At 38.6% G+C, this 24,227-nt stretch overlaps 1 protein-coding gene across 1 annotated transcript; it reads right to left on the reverse strand.

Annotated features, from left to right (window-relative positions):
• LOC147491985 (pentatricopeptide repeat-containing protein CRR2, chloroplastic-like) lies at positions 1-23,686 on the reverse strand. Its single transcript, XM_086568574.1, has 2 exons — positions 22,992-23,686; positions 1-794 (listed from the first exon to the last, which is right to left on the reverse strand). The coding sequence occupies exons 1-2, from the start codon at positions 23,282-23,284 to the stop codon at positions 125-127; spliced, it is 963 nt and encodes a 320-aa protein (XP_086424700.1). The 5' UTR covers positions 23,285-23,686; the 3' UTR covers positions 1-124.
• Between the last annotated feature and the right edge of the window lie 541 nt (positions 23,687-24,227).

Here is a 24,227-nt window from a genome sequence, read left to right on the forward strand (position 1 = left end):
TATAGGTACAACCAACATAACATGCACTGGTTAGTACTAGACTTCTAAACAACAAAATTTACATTGAAGCAACCTCTTTAAGAAGGCATGGACGAAGCGACCCTTCCACAATAAAAGGTCAACATTATTCAATCAAATCTTCCTCAATTATTTTTTCCAATTGTTCTAAAGTATCAAAAATTTGCCCTTTCAGTGGATGTGATTCGTCTTCCACTCCAAACGTATGGAGTATACAATCCACTTCAACTGCACTACATCCAGGTTGCTTTTTTATTTGCTTCTCCCTCAATGCCTTCCTCACTCCAGCTGCATCCGTCCACCTACCTGCATCCTCGTACATCTTAGCTAAAATAATGTACCTGCCAGCATTTTGGGAGTCAAGAACAAACAACCTTTCAGCAAGGTCTATGTTATTATGAATTCTGCAAGCACCAAGCAATGCTCCATAGACATCTTTCCCTCCCTTCACAGGCATGCTCTCAATGAGCTCGAGAGCTTTGTTGAGTTGGCCCGCCATACCCAAAAGATCCACCATGCAAGCATAGTGTTCTTCCCACCGGTCAACTCCATAATTTGCCATTTTTCTAAAGAGTTCCCAACCCTTGTCAACTAAACCTGCGTGACTACAAGCTGATAAGACAGATATAAAGCTTATACCATCTGGTTGTATACCAGAGTCAACCATATCTGAGAACATACCAACTGCATCATTGGCACTCTCATTCATCCCATAACACCTTACCATGGCATTCCATAAGACAATATTTCTCTCTGGCAGTCTGCAGAACAGGTCCCTTGTGTTGGGAGATTTCACTAGAAAGTCACACCTCAATCTAGCTACTTTCTATCCCAAATGATTTCAACTTGGAGATCACACCAAGGAAGTCACCCACCCAAGACTTTGGTAGTTATCACAACAAACTCAAACAAGCAAAACCACTAATTTATCATCACCCATAACAAGCAAACAATAAATAAGGAAGTAAATATGCAAAGAGACACAAAGATTTAGGTGGTTCAGTAAATATTACCTACATCCACACAAGAGCTGAGTTTCCTTTATAGCAAAGATTGGAGAGTTTACAAGAGATATTAAGAATCAAGAACAAAAGGCCTCACTCAAACCCTAGCTCAATAGAGCTCCCACAATTCCCAAGAAATGAATCTCTCAAAAGTTATCTCAACCCTAACCATAAGTTTCTTTATATAGGTGGGGAGCAAATTTCATGAGAAAGTGGATTTGGTTATTGAAATTTCGACAAACTATCAAAATTTCATAATATTTCGTCAAGACAAATTTCGGTCGGTTCACCTGGGCCATCCAAACTTCTCAAGGTTGGTCACATCAGGCCGACTTCGAAACAGGAAGGAAGAAATGTGCATGGATCTCAGTTGGTTCTCTTGGGCCGTCCAAACTTTTTAAAGTTGGTCGATTAGGTGACCCGATCGGGAGAGAAAAACTACACAAATGTGGGGGACTGATGCTGACGGGCCGCCCAAGAGTGAAAAGCCGCTTAATCCAGCCATCTATGTTTCACAACTGTTAGTTCCTCGCTACCATCACCGGAGCAAAGCTCGACGGTTCCACAAACCCAACAATCTCCCACTTGGAACCTGTCGAGATTCTACAAGCACATCACATCTCAATTGTAAAAAACTCCATCCAAATCCAATTTACTAATAAAACACTCGGCTCATCCATCATGGTCTTCAAGCAAGAAGACTCACCAAAGTTGAACACAACTTCAACTTCTCAGTAGGCACAGTCTTGGTCAACATATCCGCCGGATTCTCACTCCCTCGGATCTTCTCAAGTGCCAAAACCTCATCCTCCAACAGAGATCGGATAAAATGATACCGGAGACCAATGTGCTTGGTCCTAGAATGAAAGGTGGAATTCTTAGCAAGATGTATAACACTCTGACTATCACTGTGTAACACACTTCTCTCTTGCTTCATCCCAAGCTCTTCCATCAATCCCTGTAACCAAATCATCTCTTTGCTTGCTTCTATAACAGCCACATACTCTGCTTCTGTGGCAGACAAAGCAACGATCTTCTGTAACTGAGAAATCCAACTCACTGCAGTAGCACCTACTGTAAAGACATAACCAGTAGTGCTTCTTCTGTGATCTACCTCACCTGCAAAATTGGCATCCACATATCCTTGTAGGTTCACAACACCCCTTCCATAGCATAGACATTTCTCTGTAGTACCTCTCAGATATCTCAATATCCACTTCACGGCTTCCCAATGTTGCTTGCTAGGATTAGACATAAATCTACTGACAACTCCCACTGCTTGGGCTATATCCGGACGTGTGCAAACCATGGCATACATAAGACTTCCAATGGCAGAGGCGTATGGTACCTTAGCCATGAAGTTGCTTTCCTCAACAGTCTTGGGAGAGTGTTCCTTGGACAACTTGAAGTAGACTGCCAAAGGTGTGCAAACTGGTTTCGCACCACCCATGTTGAACCTCTTCAATACATTCTCAACATACTCAGCCTGAGACAACTCCAGAATACCTTTCTGCCTATCTCTTCTGATCCTCATCCCTAGAATCTATTTCGCTGCACCCAAGTCCTTCATAGAGAACTCACTTGCTAACTTCTCTTTCAATCTCCCAATTTCTGACATATCAGAACTCGCCACTAACATATCATCAACATATAGCAATAGGATGATGTAGCTGGAGTTGAACCTCTTGAAGTAGCAACAATGGTCAGCGTTGCATTTATAGTAGCCATTTCCTTGCATGAAGTTATCAAACTTCTTGTACCACTGCCTAGGGGCTTGTTTCAAACCATACAAGCTCTTTCTGAGCCTGCATACCATATTCTCTTTACCATTCTTGTTGAAACCCTCCGGTTGCAACATGTAAATTTCCTCAACTAGGTCACCATGGAGGAAGGCAGTTTTAACATCCAACTGCTCAAGATACAAATCTTCCGCTGCAACAATACTCAACACTGACCGAATAGTATTTAGTTTCACCACTGGGGAGAATATCTCTGTGAAGTCAACGCCTACTTTCTACTGAAAACCCTAGACTACTAGCCTCGCTTTGTATCTCTTGGAACCATCATGTTCCTCTTTAACTCTAAACACCCATTTGTTCTGTATAGCCTTCTTGCCCATGGGTAGTTTGGCTAACTCCCACGTGCCATTAGAGATGAGGGATTTCATCTCATCTTGCATAGCAAGCTCCCACTTGCTTCCATCACTCGCCTCCAATGCTTCATCATAGCATTGAGGCTCACCACCATCAGTAAGTAGCAAGTAATTCACATAGGTGGAGGGCGGATATCTCGTACTCGGTACATGTGGCCTGGATGTCTTCCTTGGGGCACGAGGTGGAGATGGACTCGGTGGTGTAGTATCCTCATTATTCTCTGAGTCACTACTACTGTCATCCTCTGACTGTGGGGCTCCCACTATACCACGACTTACATCAAAGTCTTCCAACTCAACATACTCTGTGCCGCTCAATGTACTCGATTCCTTGGTTTGTGCTTCATCTCTGTCCTTGTACATCACCTTCTCATTAAACACAACATCTCTACTACGAATGATTTTCTGATTTTGATCATCCCAAAAGCGATACCCAAAATCATCACCGCCATAGCCGATAAAGGTGCACTTTAGTGACTTAGCATCAAGCTTGCTTCTAGCTTGGTCACTAATGTGGACATAGGACACACAACCAAACACCTTCAAATGGGAAAGGTTCACATCCTTCCCATTCCACACTTCCTCTGGAATCTTAAAGTCCAAAGGTACTGATGGTCCTCTATTAATCAGGTAAGCTGCTGTGCTAACACTTTCTGCCCAGAACTACTTGGGCAAGCCTCCTAGTGTACGCATACACCTAGCTCTCTCTGTCAGTGTTCTATTCATTCGCTCTGCAACCCCATTCTGCTGAGGTGTCCCTGGCAAAGTCTTTTCCATCTTGATGCCATTGTCAGCACAGTACTTCTTAAAACCTGAATCCTCATACTCTCCACCGTTGTCGGATCTCAGCTTCTTTACTTTCAAGCTTGTCTCATTCTCAACCATGGCCTTCCAAGTCTTGAACACTTCAAATACTTCTGACTTGTGTCTCAAGAAATAGACCCACACCTTCCTAGTATGGTCATCAATGAAAGTCACAAAATATAACTTTCCGCCAAGTGAAGATACATTAGCTGGCCCCCAGACATCTGTATGAATCAACTCAAGCCTTCTAGCTTTCGGAGTCTGACCCATTCTCTGAAAACTCACCCACTTCTGCTTTCCAAATACGCAGTTCTCACAGAAGTCAATTTCAGTCAACTGTAACTTTAGGAGTTTACTAGAAGAGTGAAGGATTTTCATTCCTTTCTCACTCATGTGACCAAGTTTGCGGTGCCAAATATTCGGATCCTCTTTGCTATGTACCACAGCAATCGACTCACACCCATGTGTAGTCATGTAGAGAGTACCATCTTTCTTACCATTTGCAACAACCATTGAACCCTTCGAGACTTTCCAAGTGTTACTGGTGAAGACTGTAACAAATCCTTCACTTGCCAATTGCCCCACAGAAATCAAATTTTTCCTCAAATCCAGAACGTGTCTGACATCCCTCAATAACCATGACGAGCCATTCATCTTGACATGCACGTCACCCTTGCTGACAATATCACAAGGTTGGTCATTGCCGAGAAAGACCATTCCAAAGTCACCTTCGGCGAAGTTCTCAAAGAACTCTCGATGTGAGGTAGCATGGAAAGATGCCCCGGAATCAAGTACCCAAGACTCCTTCTTTTGCTCCATCGAACATATCAAAGTATCATCTACCATCTCAACAATATTAGCTTCTTGATTCTTTTTCTTGTTCTTATTAATGTTGTTGTTGTTTCTTGGTGCCGGGCAATTGGGACTATAGTGGCCAGGCCTACCACAGTTGTAACATACAACTTCACTTAAGTCTCGAGGTTTGTGTTCAACATTTTGCAATTGGGGGGCTTGAGATTTCGATCTCCCTCTCCACTTTTTCTTACTACGACTCCTGTTTGACTTTCTTTCCCTACTTTCAGTGCTCAATGCCGACCCTGAAGTTGATCCCGAAGATGACGGACAATCTTGTCTCCGGATTTCCTCAGTTAGTACCATACTAACAACGTGCTCAAACTTCAACTTGGTCATTCCCGCAGAGCCACTAATAGCCACCATAGTCGCCTTCCAACTTGGAGGCAATTGTCCAAGTATCGCCAAACACTACACCAGAAAAGACATTTACTAACGGTTATATCCGTTACTAATATTTTTACTAACGGTTATATCCGTTAGTTCAGGGGCGTCACTCTCACTTAGGCCAACTTTAGTAACGGATATAACCGTTACTGATTAATAATATTAGTAACGGTTATATCCGTTACTAAAATTATTTGTAACGGATAGCCAACAACTCGTGACCCGATTAAATTTGTCATTTGTAACGGATATAAGTGTTAGTCAAGTTTGGCGCGGTTTCTAAGCGGAAAATAATTTGTTTCTCACGGATATAACCGTTAGTAATGGATGTGGTCACTTGTTTACTAACTATTATTTGTAACGGATATATCCGTTAGTAAACTGTAGCCACTAAATTAAAAAAAAAAATCTTGGGTCAAATAATATCCAATACAAATTTGGTCAAATAATGTCGGATGAGTAGAAGCGAGAACTATGTGGATCGACTTCTCATACTTATATACAATGATATGATGAGTACAAAATTTTCACCGAGGTCAGGCAGAGAAAGGAGCTCCCAAAGGCTTCAGTGGTGGACATGAATGTACTAAGTCGAGACTATGGAGAAGCAAATTGATTTCTTGGACCCTCTCTCCTTCGCCATCGACTCTTCTTCGAATTCTCTGAGAGATCTGAAAAGCTTCAAGAGTGGTGATTCTTTTCATCGATGCTATAGGTACCGGCGATGTATCGAGGGGCCCATGTATGACCAAGGTCTAACACAACACAATCTTAACAATAGAAAATCTTTGGACCCCAAGAATACAGATATAAGAAAGAGGGCACCAAAAGATAGAGAACCCAAAGCACAAGTTCTCATCTATAGCCATCTTCACCACTTAGTGATGAGAATAGAAGGAAATAACTCACGAAGATTCTTCTCTAGGGTATATACATATGGCAATTTGACTAAGCTTCCGACAAGAAAAGGAACTTGATCCAATTGATTTTAAATGATAACCGAAGCTACAAACAATTAAGCACAAAATTAGAACAACGTTCTTTATCTAGAGGCCCACCACAATAACTATTTAACATCACCTCATTGAAAGACAAAATGCATCGATTATCACTTTAAACAATATAAAATGGAAAGTGAAAGGCAAAAACTGAAACTAGCTAATTTACAAAGACACCGCACCTAGTCACCTACAAGTGTACAAATCGCTATCCGAAAATAGCATGTCAATGTCAACATCATAGATAAAATCAAGGCAAGAGATGAATAGATGCATACTTCCAAGTCCCCATACTACATCAACACTACTAGGACTCAAATTTTAGATATCTGCGTGTCCAATTTAAATATGAGGTATCCAAACATATGGGTTGTCAATGCAATACAAAAGGTTAGCAAGGTTTGGAAAAAGATTTGCAAGCAGCCCCGGTAATATATTATCAAGAAAATCAAATCATTTAGATTTCAAACCTTTGAAGCCTCAATCTCAGAATCAAGCATCATCATATAGAGGCCCACCAATAAAGAAACCATCCGGGTTCGGTTTGTCGTTTCCAAAGACTAATTCACCTTTTCGCAGAGGAGCCGTCGCCGCCATTATTATCTGTAGTTACAACTCTTATATCAACACCAGAAATCGGTGGAGAACTGAACCCTCGATATACAATCCCGATCGACCGAGAAAAGGGGGAATCTTTTCTTGACAACCATCAATTGTAACTGAAACCTAGAAAAGAAAAAGGTAGTAAATACCATGTTATAGCAACAGCCCACGTGATAAGAACGAGTTCATATTGCTCAAGGAATCATTTTGTACCTCTGTGGGCGACGAAAGATGGCCCTTTCTTCCGGTCTTGTCACCTTTCAACTTCATCTGCAATATGGTTGGCATATTGCCAAGTTAATCAAATAATTTTGCTAAAAATGCTTAATCATATAACTTGTGGGCGTCCTTATCAATATACCATATTAAGATGCAGCGTTTTACCTTGTAATTATTCTTGTGCACATTAAAACCAAGAGGTTTGGCGGCTTCCTCTATTTTAGACATTATTTCATTTTGCGAGAAGTAAAAGCGTGTTTCTCGGTGACGAGACCCTATAGTTGGAAGGTGTAAACAAACGATTACAAAGGAGCATTCATTAGTCGGTCCGAAAAATGAAATTTTTAGGAGATAAATTGCAAAGGGAGCTTGATCATATCTTTGGTTGTTTTGACCCGATGGTGGTGAACATAATCATACTCTTTACAGTTACAATAACACCACCGAAAGCACGAGAAATAAAAAAAACAAAGCATAAGGGCTCAATTCATCGAAATTAGCGATCATACCTTTGAGTCGTTAAATACAAAGAACAACATCATCGAGGCTTACGTCTTCTCCTTGTTCAAAGTCTGGTGGTCTATACCCTTTCTTAAACCATTCATTTTCTAGTATGTCAGGGATTGTAATTCTCTGGGGAACATAAAAAGGTGTAACATTATAGAAAAGCCAAACACATCAAATCTACGATGCTGATTTCAGTACAAAACGAGCTCAAAGATTGGGCTTGGGGTCAGAAGTTTAACTATAAAACCACTAGCGTGGAAGAAGCTTTCTCGAGAGTGGAGACAACTTACAGTAAGAGGATTGGGGTCAAGGATGCGCTTAATTAGGTTCTTTGCGCTGGACGAAAACCATGAAGGACACGTAAAATCAGCCTTTGTTGATCAGTAGTTTCAAGTGAACTAGATCATGCAACACTTCTCTGATCAAATATTAATATTGAATTAGGAAGGAAATCATATTTAAGTAGTCACCTTTCTGTACAGAGATATTAGATTTGACTCGTCAAAAGGCAAGTAGCGAGCCATAAGAACAAAAAGAATCACTCCATTAAGGACCATATATCCATTTGTTGTTCCATCATAACCTTAATCATTAAGAACCTAATATAAAAAAAACACCGGGAAAAATACAAACCGTCATAAGATGCAATAGTGAAAACCAATTCATGATTAAACAAAGATAGAACCAGAAAAATACCTCTTGAGCAACATAATTTAGTGTCCCACAAGCAAAGTGTGAAGTAGGCCATCCGCCTACACAAAGAAATTAAAGAGGTTTGCTCTTAGTTTATCATTATCTACCAATAAGCACAAAACAAGTATTTATGAAGGAAGAAAGGAGGAGAATGGATTAACTTTGGAGCCTCCAACTCAAAAAAGTCAAAACCAATAGGCAAGGGGTGGAGTGGCCCCAAGATCTTGGGGCGATCTCCTAATAAAAGTAGTGCTACAATAAACCGGACGGTTTGAAAAGTTGATCGGTAAATAAATTATATAATCCTTTCATTTGGAACGAACTTTTGCAACCTCCTGAAGAGAAAACCGAATCCTAAAACCTGGACAGTTTCTGCATTTTCAAAGCATTAATGTTTGTAATACTATTTCACCTCCTATACAAGCATATAACCTACTAATGACTAACCCATCAAACTGCTTTTTCGCCCCTATCAATAAATAATGCCAAGTAGTAACAAAAACGAATCGATACTAAAGGAACTCGTAGTAACTATTGTTCTGGCTCAAGAAAGCATTAGATTGACACATCAAAAGGTCTCTGGTACTTAACAAGAACAGTGTCATCATTTGAAATTTTTTGAGCAGATCACTTACCTAGTTAGTGGTTGTGCCTCACAATGGAGCAGAAAGGGAGGGTCTTGAGGGCAGAGAGGTGGTGGAGAATTTACAACATTTGGCTCGAGTGAGAAGCCCAATCCATCCAGCTTATTGCTATGAGAGATTCCAGTTTGCAGTAATGTCTTGTTGTTGTCCCTAATCTTCTTTCCCTGCAGAAGTACATCAACACAGAGACCTCCCCAAGTAAAGCGTTACCGCTTCCATTCTTGTCCTCTATAAACAAATAACATGCCAACAAAGACACAATTAAAAACAGCAGAGATGGATACTGTTTTAAATAAAAAATCAACCAAGTTGGACAAGAAAGCGCTAGTTATTTGGGACAAAGACCGCTCTGAGATCGTCCGAAACCACAATACTAAAATAGGAAGCTCAGATACCTTGGTGAACCAACGGTTGCACTTTCCGAATCTCGATAAAGAGTTACGGTATCTTGAAGGACTTGATAATCGAGCTTTCGAGATAAGGAAGATAAGTGCATGTAAGAACTCCTTAAATGTCGGAAGCCAATATCATTCAAGGACACATAATCAATTTCTATTACCATGAGAATCTTTGATTTGGGAGGGACGAAGTCTTGAGCAGCCCACCGAACATGAAGCCCCACTTGCTGCAAAACAAACAATGATCTTCAAGAAAACATTGCACAAAGGCGTAAAACAGCTTAAACAAAGCCGATAACATGGTCAAATATAGACCTCCATTTTTTGTTCCTCCAAAATAGAGTTCATTATCCTTGACCTTCTTGAGCGAACTAGAATTTCCTTCACTATTGATCCCTCGTAGGATGTGGACACCGAGCTTTGCTCATATAGCCTCCTTTTCTTAAAAGGATAGCTCCTTTGAGACCTTTGGCTGCGGTAACAAGTTTTCCTTTCAAGGAAAACAGGCTTCATGTCCCCATCTATAAAATAAGAGAACCCCAATTAAAATGTGATCATTGAATTAAGATTTAACAAAATACCAACTCAACGGGCGGGATACGATATAAATAAACGAGAAAGAAGCTTACCACTATTAAAAAGATCCCCATCTTTCAATTTAGGGGGCAACTTTCCAAAGATCCGGATGCCAACAGACTTTTCGTATCCTGCGGTCACCAATACGTGGTGGTGCCCTAAAAGTCTTCAAAGTCACGGTGCTAGGTTGGGTGCACCCGTAAGAGTTTTCGTCATCATCTTTACTAACTAATTTTACATCATCATGGTACCTAGGAAAAGGACCATGAAGAATGGGGTCGGTGCACAAAGGCACCTTCACACTACTATCGGAACTTACAAGTGCGGGGGTTTAGTATCTAAATCCATTGGGTACTCATAACTGCGTGTCGTCGGGCACATTACCATTTGGTAAGGTACCAATCTTTTCGCCTCGGCTCCAACTTCCCGTTTGTAGGATTCAAAGACATCCTGCGAGAACATCTCTTTGTTTTCTTTGGTAACCTTCGGTTTCTTTTCGCTTTTCACAAACACTGAATCTTGAAGCAAATACCATTATCCGGAACGCGATCCTTATTGCTACCTTGCAAGCCAAATTCGAAGCAAAAACACTCTCATCGAGCTTCCTTGATCACGGGGTTCTAGTTTTAGTGGTTTCTCTTCATCTAGCAATTCCTTCTTAATGGTATCTTTGACAATTGTGGGTTGAACTCTACCGTAAGATACATTACTTGAAGCAGGAGTACTTTCCCTCTCTTGCAATAACTTTTCGGGGATACATTACTAGAAATAGGAGTACTTTCTCTCTCTTGCAATAAGTTTCCATTTCTACAAGAGCAAGCAACTCAAATGCACACATACTATTGTCTTCAACTTTCTTTTTTATAAGAACGTTTTCTCAAAACCGTAAAATACAAATTAGAAGTTGAACCATTTTCATATTTGGTAAAATTAGGAAGACATACAAAAATGGTAGGAGTATTTACCCTAGCTGATCTAGAAGCTTTGGGTATTGTAGGCACCGAAAGCCATTATATCCATAATCTAGCCTTTTCTCGTATCACCATATCTTACAAACATATACCATATAATGATTCAACTAACGAGCGTAGAACCAGACCTTCAAAGACGATTCACGTCTACAAAATTGAAAGACGGATCATTAATTGAAAAACCCTCAACTAAAATGATCAAACGGACAAGATGATAATGTGCTTGTCACATTACGGTGACCATAATTCAATCATAAAAGCATTGAAACAAAGGAGAAAGAAATGTGCTCCAACTTATGGTGATACTAAGGAGAAAGAAATGCATAACTAACAACAATTCTCTCTAAAAAGAAAATGCCTTCACTTGATAAAAAGAATATTATATAGATTCCACTACAAGTAGAAGCCCATTGAAGATCTCGGATGACACCCAATTACTCCATTTACTCATGCACACAGATTCCCACCACATGCAAGTAAATTTGGAAAATAAAATTTCAACGTCCATAAGTTGGAAAGAGAAACCCACACGGGATTTACAAAGATTCGGTTACATTTGCGGGATGTGAAGAGAGATTAATACTCAATAGACCATGAATTGAATCCAAGTATGAGAATTCCTTAACGGATAAGATGAAAGACCAGAACCCACAATCCACCCATCCCCATAAAATCAAATTCTCAAAATGACAAAGCAGAGATCTTACATTTTACAAGTTGTGAGAATTAGCTTGGGCTTATCACACGAGTTGAGTCCGATAATATCTCTCTCTCTTATCTACAATTTCAGTAAAACCAAACAAATGTAATTAATAAACCAACTATAATAATAATATTTTTTTTTTTAAAACACACTACCATAAATATAATGGTCGGAGTCAAACAAAAACCACTCACAAATCTCTAAAAAAAAAAAACTTTTTGAATTTTTTTTACTTGAGATCAAAAAAGAATTTTCTCTTGCTAAAGGAACTCGTAGTAACTAAAGGAACTTCTCTTAAACTTTTCTCGCTCAAGAAAGCGAAAGTGAAAGGATCATCGCGTGTTCATTGGTTCATCAGGGTAAGGCGGTCTCGCGATACGAAAACCGGAAGGAAGGTATGTACTAGTTACGCATCTTGTTTTCATATACTAGAAAAGCCAAAATAATAATAAAAAAAAAACAGATAGAAGGATAGTATGTACCAAGATATGTTAGCGATAATCACAAGTAGCAACAATGGAGTTCCAACATTATGAACCTCGCATGCATCAAACAATTACACAATCATTAGTGGCAAATAAAAGTAAAACTTCAAATTAAAATAGCTAATGGAAAGAAGAAGGAAAAAAACTAACCAGGGCTTTACGATCCCCCGGTGACTACTAATTGCTCCAAGCATCTCATCATCTCTATCCATGTTGCCATCCGCACACGAAACTTAAATACACGGAAGGCCTTGATTTCTTTACAACAAGGCAAGTCAAGACATAAAACTAATAAAAAGAATTGACATCTATGTACAATTAAGATTCTAAGTCATGATAACACTAACAGTTCCAAGTCATGGCAACCACAACTACATCAAAGTTTAACGCCATATTTGTTTCTTAAGTTTCCAAACTAAAGCACAAAAACCAAAAAGTAGAGCAATCCAAAAAAGATCTAAAACCTACAAACAGCAATCATACTTCAATCGCCCATCAAGCCAAGCTATATACCCTCCTTCAACCCACGCGTTCAAAGTTGCATTACCATCTTGTGGACCGTCATAAACAGCAGCATCGGGAACCAATATTTCATCAATATACACTCTTCTCTCTCCACCAACCAGAATTCTGCCATGACAAATTGTTGCACCAACATCAACAGACCCCTTAGCAACTTCTGCACCAAACTTATCTAGTAATGTGACTCTAGGGTCGTTCAAGCGACCCAAAAGCAGAGGTCAAGTTCGAGGAGTTGAAGAATGCCGTTGAGCAGAATTTGAACCAAGTTCAGTTCTAGGTGTAGTCACACCCATATATGTGCTTCGGCATTGGTCGTCACATTATTGCATAGTTGTTGTTGAATGAGAACCCGTGATGGAGTAGATGATGCAAGGATATTTTTATGTGTGGATCAAGAATTAACAACTCTAACCATTACCACTAATTGCAAAAAAAAAATTGACCTTGAGCATTGATTTGACCTCGGACATGTCTCCATCGACCTTTGATTTCAATGAAGCCATGTCGGCCTCGACCTTTGCAACCTGATGTAGTGACCATTTGGTTGATTAAATCATTTGCCACAGCAGCATGTTGTAGCCGCTTTACGGTAATATTAGAACCAACTCCACGGACACGGTTCTTCTTTTCCTTGCCAAGTACTTGATCAACGATCGGAGTCGATGTCTTGATGTTAGTCTCTCCCTTTCGCTAGTCTTCTTTCTGAACCGCTTTCACTTGATCCCGCAAATATATATATTTTTAAAAATCAAATCAAATATCTAAAAATATATCCGATAGCAATCAAAAACTACATTTAGTTAATAGAAAGAAACAAAATTTCTACTCACATATTTTTTTTCGAGCACTTGCCAAAATTGAACCATCACGGCGTTCACGGCCCTTGCACCGATCATCTACCCGAGTCCTTTTTTGCTTGAGGGTTTTGTTCTTGCTACAAGCAAATAATCAATGCTTAGTAATAGTGCTAAAGAAAGACAACTAAAAGAAAATATATTAGTCAGCTAGCATAGTTAATTGTTTTGCAAATTTTATACATGATCAAACGATATTTTTATTTCAAAAGTGATACGTACCAGCTCCTTATGTATTTGGGAGAAGGTTTTCCTCCCATTAGTAGTACCAATATCATTCATTGCCCTATTGTTTGCATTTTTTGCATTTCTGTCCTTTACTTTAGGTTGAAGCTCATAGTCAACAAAATCAACCCAAAGAGTTGGATTAACACCGGTGGGCAGTTTGCCTTAGCCGCTTCAATGCTTTCGGTGTTTGCCAAGAACTTTGACCGATCACGCCGCTTTTCCAAGTCCTAAGTTTTTGAGGATAATTTGTCTCAACCCATGGACGAAAGCAAGCAAAATTGGATACATTAAATTCATATTCCTTGTCATGAGTAAAGTGATTGATAAGAAACAATATGGTGAGATATAGATTAAAGAAAGGTAGAGTTGACTAAAAACAATACAAAAAAAAATACCGTCAAGGCTTTCCAAATAGCATCCTTAAAGCCATCTTTCACTAGTCGCCAATCTTTAGTGTTGATCGGGATATGAAGCCTCACTTCATTCCCTATTGCAGTCTTGAAGTTGCTTGCATTTGGTCCAACAATTTGGCCATTAGACCACACCTCAACAAGCAACTTCCCAGAAGGACCTCTTAATTGTGCCGTTTTGGATGACCAAGAACTACATTCACCTGTGGGAGAAGATGCATCGATCTTGGCTGCAAGTGTGTATTTCTATTACCTGACTCCATTATTCAAAAACAACCTAACAATTCCCAACAATTGAAAACATATTATCAAGGATTTCATAACACTTCAAATATGACATATAACAAACAATTATTAAGATCTTAAAAATGTAGAATAGATCAAGTAAAAAGAAAATAAGAAAAAATAAAGGAAGAGCACGTACTATCAAATTAACCAGGATATCAAAATATTAGCATCCAAATCTAGTACATAATCATCAAAAGAGAAAACTAGTATTTTGAACATGTTTTCAAAATTACAAGTACACACACAACAATCATCGACGTGGTTCTAACAATGATCTCAAATTAGGTTGCTGTGCAAGAGTAGATTGAAAGTTTTCTGGTACTTCTAGCTGGTCCACTTGACTAGTCATTCGCCTTGGTGAATGTATGACCACCCACCAATCAAGATTTTTTAGATCTCTCGAATAGAACACTTGATGGGCTTCTTTGGCGCAAATGGCCGGCTCATCTAACATTTTGTCAGAGCTCTTGAGCCGATTAAAATTTACCATCAACAAGTTAGAGTCTGGGCATAGCTTACAGCCATTGGTCTTATCTTCCACTCTAACCCGATCCACAATAAAACACCACTTCCTTTGAAATTTGTGTAATCCACCTCTAGTATTTGTTTGATGACCCCATACCACATAGCAGATGCATCGATAGGATTTTTATCTTTCCTACTTGATGTGAATGTAGTAATTGCACTCATGCAAACACCACTGTCTTGAGTAAGAACGGTCTCATCGTGAGACTTAGTAGAAAATAAATAACCATTAACGTGATACTTTCGAAAACTTTTAGCTTTGAACAATGGCCCTCTAGCAAAGAACCACAATTCAGATGAAGTGTCATCATTCTCCAGCAACTACACAAAGAAAACATAACACAATTCAAAAAAGTGTAAATAATAACATAAAAATCGTATCTTCCTATCTCCATTAACTAATACCTTATTATATAACCAGTCGATAAAATCTGTTTGTATCTCTACTTCTGTCTTTGCTATCCCTTTCCTATTGCCTCGGGAATTAGATTGCAAAGACTCACGATAATCACTAAAATTTAACCAAAAAAGTTAGTATATATATATATCAATTTATTACGGGAAAATAGACACACATGCTAAGAACTAACACTGTAGTGATCGTCCAAGTCCATCGACTTCCAACCTAAAAAAGTAGCCATCTACGGATTTGTACAAATTGTTCAAGACAAAATCACATCTTTACCTCCAAGCACAGCCCCTCATCAATATATTCATCATTTTCATCTAGAAACACTTCACCAGTAGTGCTTTTGTGATTTTTGCTCGTGGATTTGGAATGTACTCCATTGCATACCTAACAGACTTCGAAACAAGATTACGACTCTGCAATCGATCCTTCAACAAATCGTTTGTTACTAGGTATATCTTTGCACTCCTTCATCGACCTATTTAAGCGATAAACCCATGAATGCATTTATTAATTTTATTTAAAACCGAGACAAAAACAATGGGGATTGAAAGAAGCATAATTTACCTCTCAAACGGATACATCCAACGATCTCTAGCTGGTCCACACATCAATGCCTCGTCAGCTAGATGCACAACAAGGTGGATGCTAATATCAAAAAATGATGGTGGAAAGTACTTTTCCAACACGCACAATGCCTCTGCAACCATGTATTTGGCATCTTGGATTTCTTTTGAATTACAACTTTCGAAACACAATATGTTAAAAATAAGCTTATCGGTGAAGAGCTCTCCGCAAATCGGGATGAGATGGAAAAGCATGTTGAAGTAGCACGGGCAAAAGATATTGCATAATCACATGATAGTCATGTGATTTCATTACGAAAGCAAACAAGGTGGATCAAGACCGACGATGTTACTTCAGATTAGATGAAAACCCGATGGGAGCTTCAAAATTTTTAAAGTTTTAAGAAAATTCATCTTCTCCGCTTTATCTAGAATGAACGGTCAGTAGGTTTAACTTGTTTCCCACTTGTAGGGTCGGGTTTGCATCCACCGATTTCGTGTATGCCAAGTTCCCTCATATCCTCTCATGCCCGGTCAAGATCTTTTGATTTGTCTTTTCTTACTAAGGATCGTGGTCAGTATGTGCTCAGAACATTCTTTTCAGTGTGCATCACATCAATAACATGACGAACTTTATGGTGAATCCAGTAAACAAGGAAAAACAATATGGACTTTCTATACCATGCCAATGTAACTACATTACCCTCATTGTCGTTAACCACATTTTGACCGCCTCTCTTCCGCTTCTTACCAGGTTTATACTTCACATAACTCAACGTTTGCAAAAGTGCATCACCATTTAATCGTTGTGGAGGAATTTTATGCTCCTCTTTCTTGCTACCCACTAGTCCCAAGTACTTGCCGCTCCTGAATGGGTGATTACCTTTAAGGAATATACGGTAATCAAGGTATACATTCTTCCTACTAGACTTCAAATATATGGAAGAAGTGTTGTCACCACAAATAGGACAAGCTTTGTAACCATGTGTTACGCGCAGAGACCGCTAAGTTTCCATATCTTGGGCAAATCATGGATCCCCACATTAGTATAGCTTTCAAAGTGAAGTCTTCTTTTTTGTTCATGTCATAAGCTGGCACTCCTTCCCACAACTCTTTCAACTCGTCATACAAAGGTTCAAGAAAAACATCAATGTCTCCTTTTGGTGCCTTGGGACCCGGTATAAGCAAAGACAACATCTGAAACTCTGATTTCATGCACATGGAAGGGGAGATTGTAAGGCACGATGATGACAGCCAACAGCTATAACTAGTAGACTGAATGCCCACGCTGGATTAAACCCATCGGTTGCAATTGCAAGCCAAACATTCGCTTTGCTCATTAGCAAAGTCGGCCACTTTTCTTTACAAATTTTCCATCGACCGAATCAATTGGATGACACATATAAGCCACGAAAGTCTCGCTTCGTGCATGCCATGTCATCTCATGTGCTATCCACGGTATACTATACAACCGCTTTTAAGTCTTGGAATTAAAGGAAAATGTCTCAAGATACTTTGTTAGGCTCCTTAGAATTCTTTTTCCCTTTACCCCCTCCTTAACTTTATATCTTGGAGCTTGGCACTCGGGACATTCTCAAATCTTTCTCTGTCTTCCAATATAAGATACTGATTGTTCTCCAGACGATGAATGCACGTAGCCTTCATCCCTAAGTCTTTTAACATCTCCTTCATTACCGGATACTTCTCCGGGAGTGTGTTACCTTTAGGCAACCTTTTTTTTTTTTCAACAAGGATAAGAGTATGGCGGTCATACTAGTTCCAAAGTTTTCAACCAAATTGCTTCTTTACATTGTGAAGTTCTACAACAAGGATAAAAGAGAGTACTAGTTCGGACCGGGACCTTCTTTACATGAAGTTCTACAAGGATACAATTTTTCCTTGCCTTTTTCTTATATTCATAATATCTCTTTCCTAAGTCCGGTTCGGGAACATAAGGCTCATCAAACTCGGGTCCCGATTCGCCATCACCCACAACTCTTTCATGCAATCCAAAAAGAAGAGTCAACAAAGTTTCCCATCCCAATCCGACCTCCCCAATAGTTTCTTCCTCGGTGTCTTCCATCTCAATAGCAACATCACCAATGGTTGTTTCTCCAATATTTGCAACCACCGGAGGATGAACGGCAATGTTAGATAAGTCCTCACCATGTAAAGTCCATACACAATAGGACTTCTCTATACCGTTTGAGACTAAATGGTGCTCAACATCTTTATAAGTCAACCAATACCTATTTCGACACTTCTTGCACGGGCAAGGACACTTCTTCCCACCCAACTTCCACTTTGCAAATTTAAGAAAACCTCGACTCCCATAGAATAGATCGTGTACGCCTCTTTCCTTTTCACTCATCCATTCTTTATTTATTGGTTCGGACATTCTATACTATATTTAGACACCAAGGGAAATAATGATCAAGATAAATAAATGCGGACAACTAGCTATCCAAGTACAACCAAAAAGCAAGAAATAAACGACATCATAAGATTCAAATGCAGGTAACATTGTTTTCAATCCATAAGGGCAGCAACAGTTAGAACACTAAATTTTGCAGGTGTATAGCTTGTCGCTTAATGCAACATATAATTTCCACCATATCTACAACTCAAAACTAACAAATACAATGAATATATGTCATGCCCATATTTTTTTCAGAATGAAAGAGCCACTAGGAAATTGTATTTGTGAGTACAGATGCTACTTTAACACTACCTATTGATTTGATTTATTCTAGTGCAAGGCAACTAATGAAATTAAATATGCACCAACCTAAAAGAAAAAGTCTAGCCTAGTTATACTCTTATATCCTCAACAACTAATTATCGATTTCAAGTAGTATGTAATCCAGGAGCTATGTACATAACCAACAAAGAAGCAAACTTTTATAACCACATCTATTAAACCAATAAAGATTAATATTTTACCTCAAAATTAGACTTAGCTGCAACAAGTGAAACTTTTGAGAAAATCAGTCAACCCTTCAAAAGGAAACATATCAAGTATGAGAAAAAAACAGCTACACAATGGATAAGTGTCATACACCAACATTTTCAGAAAATTCTATCTTACGCTTGTTTTTCTAAGCTAATCGCCTAGTATGCACTACTCCCACTTACAAATCACAGAGACAACAACAAATTGAGGATGCCATGAATAGATTAACATACAATCAATTAGTATTTTCCATTGAATTCTCAATCAAATCGTGCATTCTAAGATATTTAGAACTCGCTTTTGATGAAATGAAAACTCTTCATGCCTTTAACAAGGTAACTATAGCTTTCATACCAAACAATGTTTATCTATAACATTTGGCACATATTATTGATCAAACATAAAGCAAAGTAAAAGATGAATAATTATGCAAAAACACTAATCGGGCAATCATTTCAAATCAGGTAAAGGTCATCCGGTCTTCAAATCATTTCGTTTTGAACTACAACGCGAAAAAGTATTCAAAGACATTATCGAAACGGAAATCCTAGCAAAGCAATACTAATTAATGTATGAACATAAATCACCAAAAGCACAAACAACCATCACCCATTTATACACACCCAAAATCCGGAAAAGAAACCAACTTTTTTACTCAAAAACAAGATTACCTTTCTTTTAGGAACAACCATGAGTTCCATAGATCCAATATTATTACCTAACTCAAAACTGGGCATTTCCAAATTTTTATCATTCTCGTGCAATAAAAATACATTCCCATGACTCGTCATTGAAGTACCCAATGGCGCAGAACAAAGAGTGAGCCACATGATTCCATCTTCTAGACATGCACAAGTTGTTCACTAATATACCCATCTCATTTTTAGTCTAATAAATGCCATCTTTTGCAACGAGATTGACCAAACTTTACTGAAGCATTTCAACAAACAAATATCATGCAAATCGGTGACCAAATTCCCAAGGAATGATTGGAAGGCTCTAAACCATGTGTATAAAATATCTTAAAATAGGCCACATCGTTGCAAAAAGCAGTGATCATTTTCATTTTTCTTGACTTGATAGGGAATCATTGAGAATCTGGCAGATCCAAAACAATTGGAAGTGCTAAGTACCCACCACTTGAAGCTTGTCTCCCAATTAAATTGTTATGGTGTTTTGTCAAGGCAGTGAAATATGGGCCAACAAGTCACAACTGCTTTGCTCAAGACTCGAGAGTAGAGATTGGGGCTAAACTAATCGAAAGCAGTTGAATTCTTTCATCGAACAAACCGAATTACCCAAGACCAGCCGACCGGTGATCGAAAACAGAGTAATTGTGGTAAGTTTAAACATTCTAAAAACAGGTCACCATTTTCCGTCGTGAGAAAGCAAGTAAAACCCGAAAGTGCTTAAATTGAAGTCGCCGTTAATCCAAAACACGTATAGCGAGTTCAAGTTAATTTGAAGTACTGGTTTTTCCAAAGTTCAAAACCTCAAATGATGTATCCTCTGAACTATACATTATACACCATACACCCTTTACAAACTGTATAATAAAGACGTCATCATCTAATTTTTGTATTACCTTTACTTCTTTCTCTTTCTGATGACTGCGTTTCAGTTCTTCAGTTTTATTTTGACGCCTTGTGATACAACTCAAAAATATTCACTTACTTTTATTAGCAACTCAAAAAGTTTGGAAATCAACAACCAAAATATCCTTCACTGGATACAATAGTGGACTCACCCCAATCAAATTCAAAATCACGTCTTCACATTTATGGGCCACAATTCCACATAATGTGCGGCCCATATGAAAAAGCTCAACACCATACTTAATTTGATTGAATTGACCAAACTTAAGAAGAAAACTATCGCCTTTCTTAAAAAAAAACTGTGGAGCTTCTTCTTTTGATGTTTGAGTCCTTTTCCCCTACTATTGTTACTATTATTATCATTAGAAAAAGAAATATAATCAAGCTGGAAAATGCACCCAAAACAACAATCTACAAAAAATAATTTTTAGCCAACAGATGGTGAGATAACAGCAAAAGCTGAATGTCTCTGTGTTAACATTATTGTTTCCCTTCAATCCAAAATGCACCAATAACAAATCGAAAAATAAAAATATATTGGGCATTGCAGATAAAATTCAATAGCTTGTGTGTTTCTTAATTATTTTTCACTATTGTAAAATAACTGGGAGGCAATTAATCGATTGTATTCAAGAATCAAAGCTAAATAATAACTAATTACAATAAAAATCAAATAAAACAATAAAAATGAAATCTTTATTAAAAAGCAATAAAATAAAACTCACCTCAAGAATAACACCCGGAGAACAAGTCTCCACGGAAAGATCGAAATCGAATCCAACAACAATTGAATCGCTTAGTGAAATCACGGGACATATATCGAATCGGCCAGATGTTAATCTTCCAAATACCAAAAAAAGAACAAGCCCAATATTCACCACCCAATGTTCATATAAGTAAAAAAAAAAAAAAAAAAAAACGTACCTGAAAACCCAGAGTAGTTGTTGAACTGCTGTGGAGTTGAAATGGGTAATGGAGATTGTTTCTGAGTTTGGTGGAGTTGAAATGGGTAATGGGAAGGGAGAGTGAAGAGGCGAGATAGTTAGACTTATACTTTCTTTTGATTTTTGGCTTTTAGGCTTTTGTTTTATTTTCTTTTTTCTCGATTTTTTTCTTTTTTTATCGGTAAAATATATTAAAAGTTGGGTCAAAAAAATAAATTGGGATATATACTAACAAAAAACTTAAGGAGTAACGGATATATCCGTTAGAAATGAAAAAAATGGTCTGTTAGGAATTGACCATTCTGGTGTAGTGAAAGCTAGCACCTCATCACTAAGTGTAATCTCAACCGACTCCAATTGGTCCTTAGTTTGGTTGAATTCATTTAGGTGATCCTTGAAGGAGGTCCCCTCCGACATTCTCGTACTAAATAGCTTGGTGATCAAATAGACTTTGTTCGTGGCCGAGGGTTGTTCATACATCGTAGTAAGTGCCTCCATGAGAGACTTCGCCGTCTTCTCAGTTTTAATATTGAAGGCTACCGACTTCGAGAGACTCAATCGGATTGTGGCTAATGCCTTTCTATCTTGCAAATCCCATTTGTCTTGCGGAATCTCATCGGGCTTCTCACTTATCAATGTTTTCATCAAATCCTTTTGATAGACTATGTCCTCGATTTGCATCTTCCAATAGCCAAAGTTTGTTCCGTCAAACTTCTCTATCTTGTAGCTTTCTTTTTCGGTCGTCATGACTTCCACTTGAACCAATACAACGGTGGAGACTCTCTCAGAGGAATTTCTTCAAACACCTAGCTCTCAATGCTAAAGGTGGAGTCTTTCCTCACACACCTTGTTCCAATGATTCAAAACCGTGATCTGATACCACTTGTTGGGAGATTTCACTAGAAAGTCACACCTCAATCTAGCTACTTTCTATCCCAAATGATTTCAACTTGGAGATCATACCAAGAAAATCACCCACCCAAGACTTTAGTAGTTATCACAACAAACTCAAACAAGCAAAATCACTAATTTATCATCATCTATAACAAGCAAACAATAAATAAGGAAGTAAATATGCAAAGAGACACAAAGATTTAGGTGGTTCGGTAAATATTACCTACATCCACACAAGAGCCAAGTTTCCTTTATAGCAAAGATTGGAGAGTTTACAAGAGATATTAAGAATCAAGAACAAGATGCCTCATTCAAACCCTAGCTCAATAGAGCTCCCACAATACCCAAGAAATGAATCTCTCAAAAGTTATCTCAACCCTAACCATAAGTTTCTTTATATAGGTGGGGAGAAAATTTCATGAGAAAGTGGATTTGGTTATTGAAATTTCGACAAACTGTCAAAATTTCATAATATTTCGATCAAATCTAATTTCGGTCGGTTCACTGGGCCATCCAAACTTCTCAAGGTTGGTCACATCAGCCGACTTCAAACGGGAAGGAAGAAATGTGCATGGATCTCGTTGGTTCTTTTGGGTCCGTCCAAACTTCTTAAAGTTGGTCGATCAAATCGACTTCGATGCGAGAGAAAAACTACACAAATGTGGGGCTGAGTCGACGGGTCCGTCCAAGAGTGAAAAACTGGCTTAATCCAGCCATCTATGTTTCACAACTGTTAGTTCCTCGCTGCCATCACCGGAGCAAAGCTCGACGGTTCCACAAACCCAACACCTTTCAGTGTCCAAATGACCACAATTTCCATACATTGCAATAAGGCCACTAGCCAGAGGAGCACTAACTTTCATCCCAGATTTTATAACATAACAATGAATCCACATTCCTTGTTTGACGGATGCCCCCTGTACACAAGCAGGAAGAACACCAATAAATGTAGCCTCATCGGGAACACAAGGAGCATTGTTTTGCAGCAGCTGATGAAAAAGTTGTATAGCTTCGCGAGGAAACTCGTTTTGGGCATATCCAGCAATCATGGAATTCCAACTCACAATGTCTTTTACAACCATTTCATCAAACACCTTCCTAGAACCGCACAAGCTTTGATAACAAAGGAATACGTATACTTATTTGCACAAAAGCCACTCAATCTCATCTGATCAAACATAGAGACAGCTTCACTAAAAGGACCCGAATTCGCATAACCACGAATGATTACATTCCTTTCCATCACACAGTCAAACACTCTCCCATACTTGAACCACTATGCTCAACATACCGACTTATAACCTTGGCAGCCAGAAACTGGTTTTGTTCATAACCACTGCTAATCTATTTCTTTAAGCTCTTTTTTGTCTCTTAAATTGTGTAGTCATACGAGTTTCTGTAGGACCCCCACCCTTAGCCTTGACATCTAACACACTCAATTTGTTTTTTTGTGTCTCAAATTACTGGCATCAACAAACAACATAACTAGACTAACATATATTTAGTTAACGTAGCATCCTCTTAGAATTATATACATGTGATAGGACATAAGAAAAATAAGTATATTACTATAAGTTTCAGAATTAGAACCCGTATCTAACAAATATTATTATTTTAGTTTTAGTAGAAATAATATGATAGATGTAAAGGGGCGTTTTGGTATTTCCTTTACATACAAAGGGAGAGAAGGAGAACGGATTAGAATATGGTTAAGACCGACTTCGTCGAGGAGCGAACTGCCTACTTATCTTCTCTTGATTCTGGGGGGAGAGAAGAATCAGGTCTGGCGTAGTTTATATGGGGAGTATTTATAGGCGATGAGAGTGAATCCCCACCCAACACGTGTAAAGAACAACACAAATGTAGGGTCAAGATTGTGGAGGCGTGTGAGAACTGTGTTTATAGGTCTGCTGTAATTATGGAGATTAGTAGCCTGGCTTAGTAGCTTGTGGCAGTGGTCAGTAGCTGGCGGCAGTGATTTGCGTACGTGTAGCTTCATTTATGATTGCTTCTAGAAGGTAAGCT

This window comes from Coptis chinensis, chromosome 6 (assembly GCF_015680905.1).
Source record: "Coptis chinensis isolate HL-2020 chromosome 6, ASM1568090v1, whole genome shotgun sequence".
NCBI lineage: Eukaryota > Viridiplantae > Streptophyta > Magnoliopsida > Ranunculales > Ranunculaceae > Coptis > Coptis chinensis.

Excerpts from the sequence above, each read along its gene's own strand:
- LOC147491985 (XM_086568574.1), bottom strand. The coding sequence starts at position 23,284 with ATGGTTGTAAAAGACATTGTGAGTTGGAATTCCATGATTGCTGGATAT. Across the intron at positions 795-22,991 it reads GGTCATTTGGACACTGAAAG|GGACCTGTTCTGCAGACTGC; the intron begins GTGTTGGGTTTG and ends TCCCAACACAAG.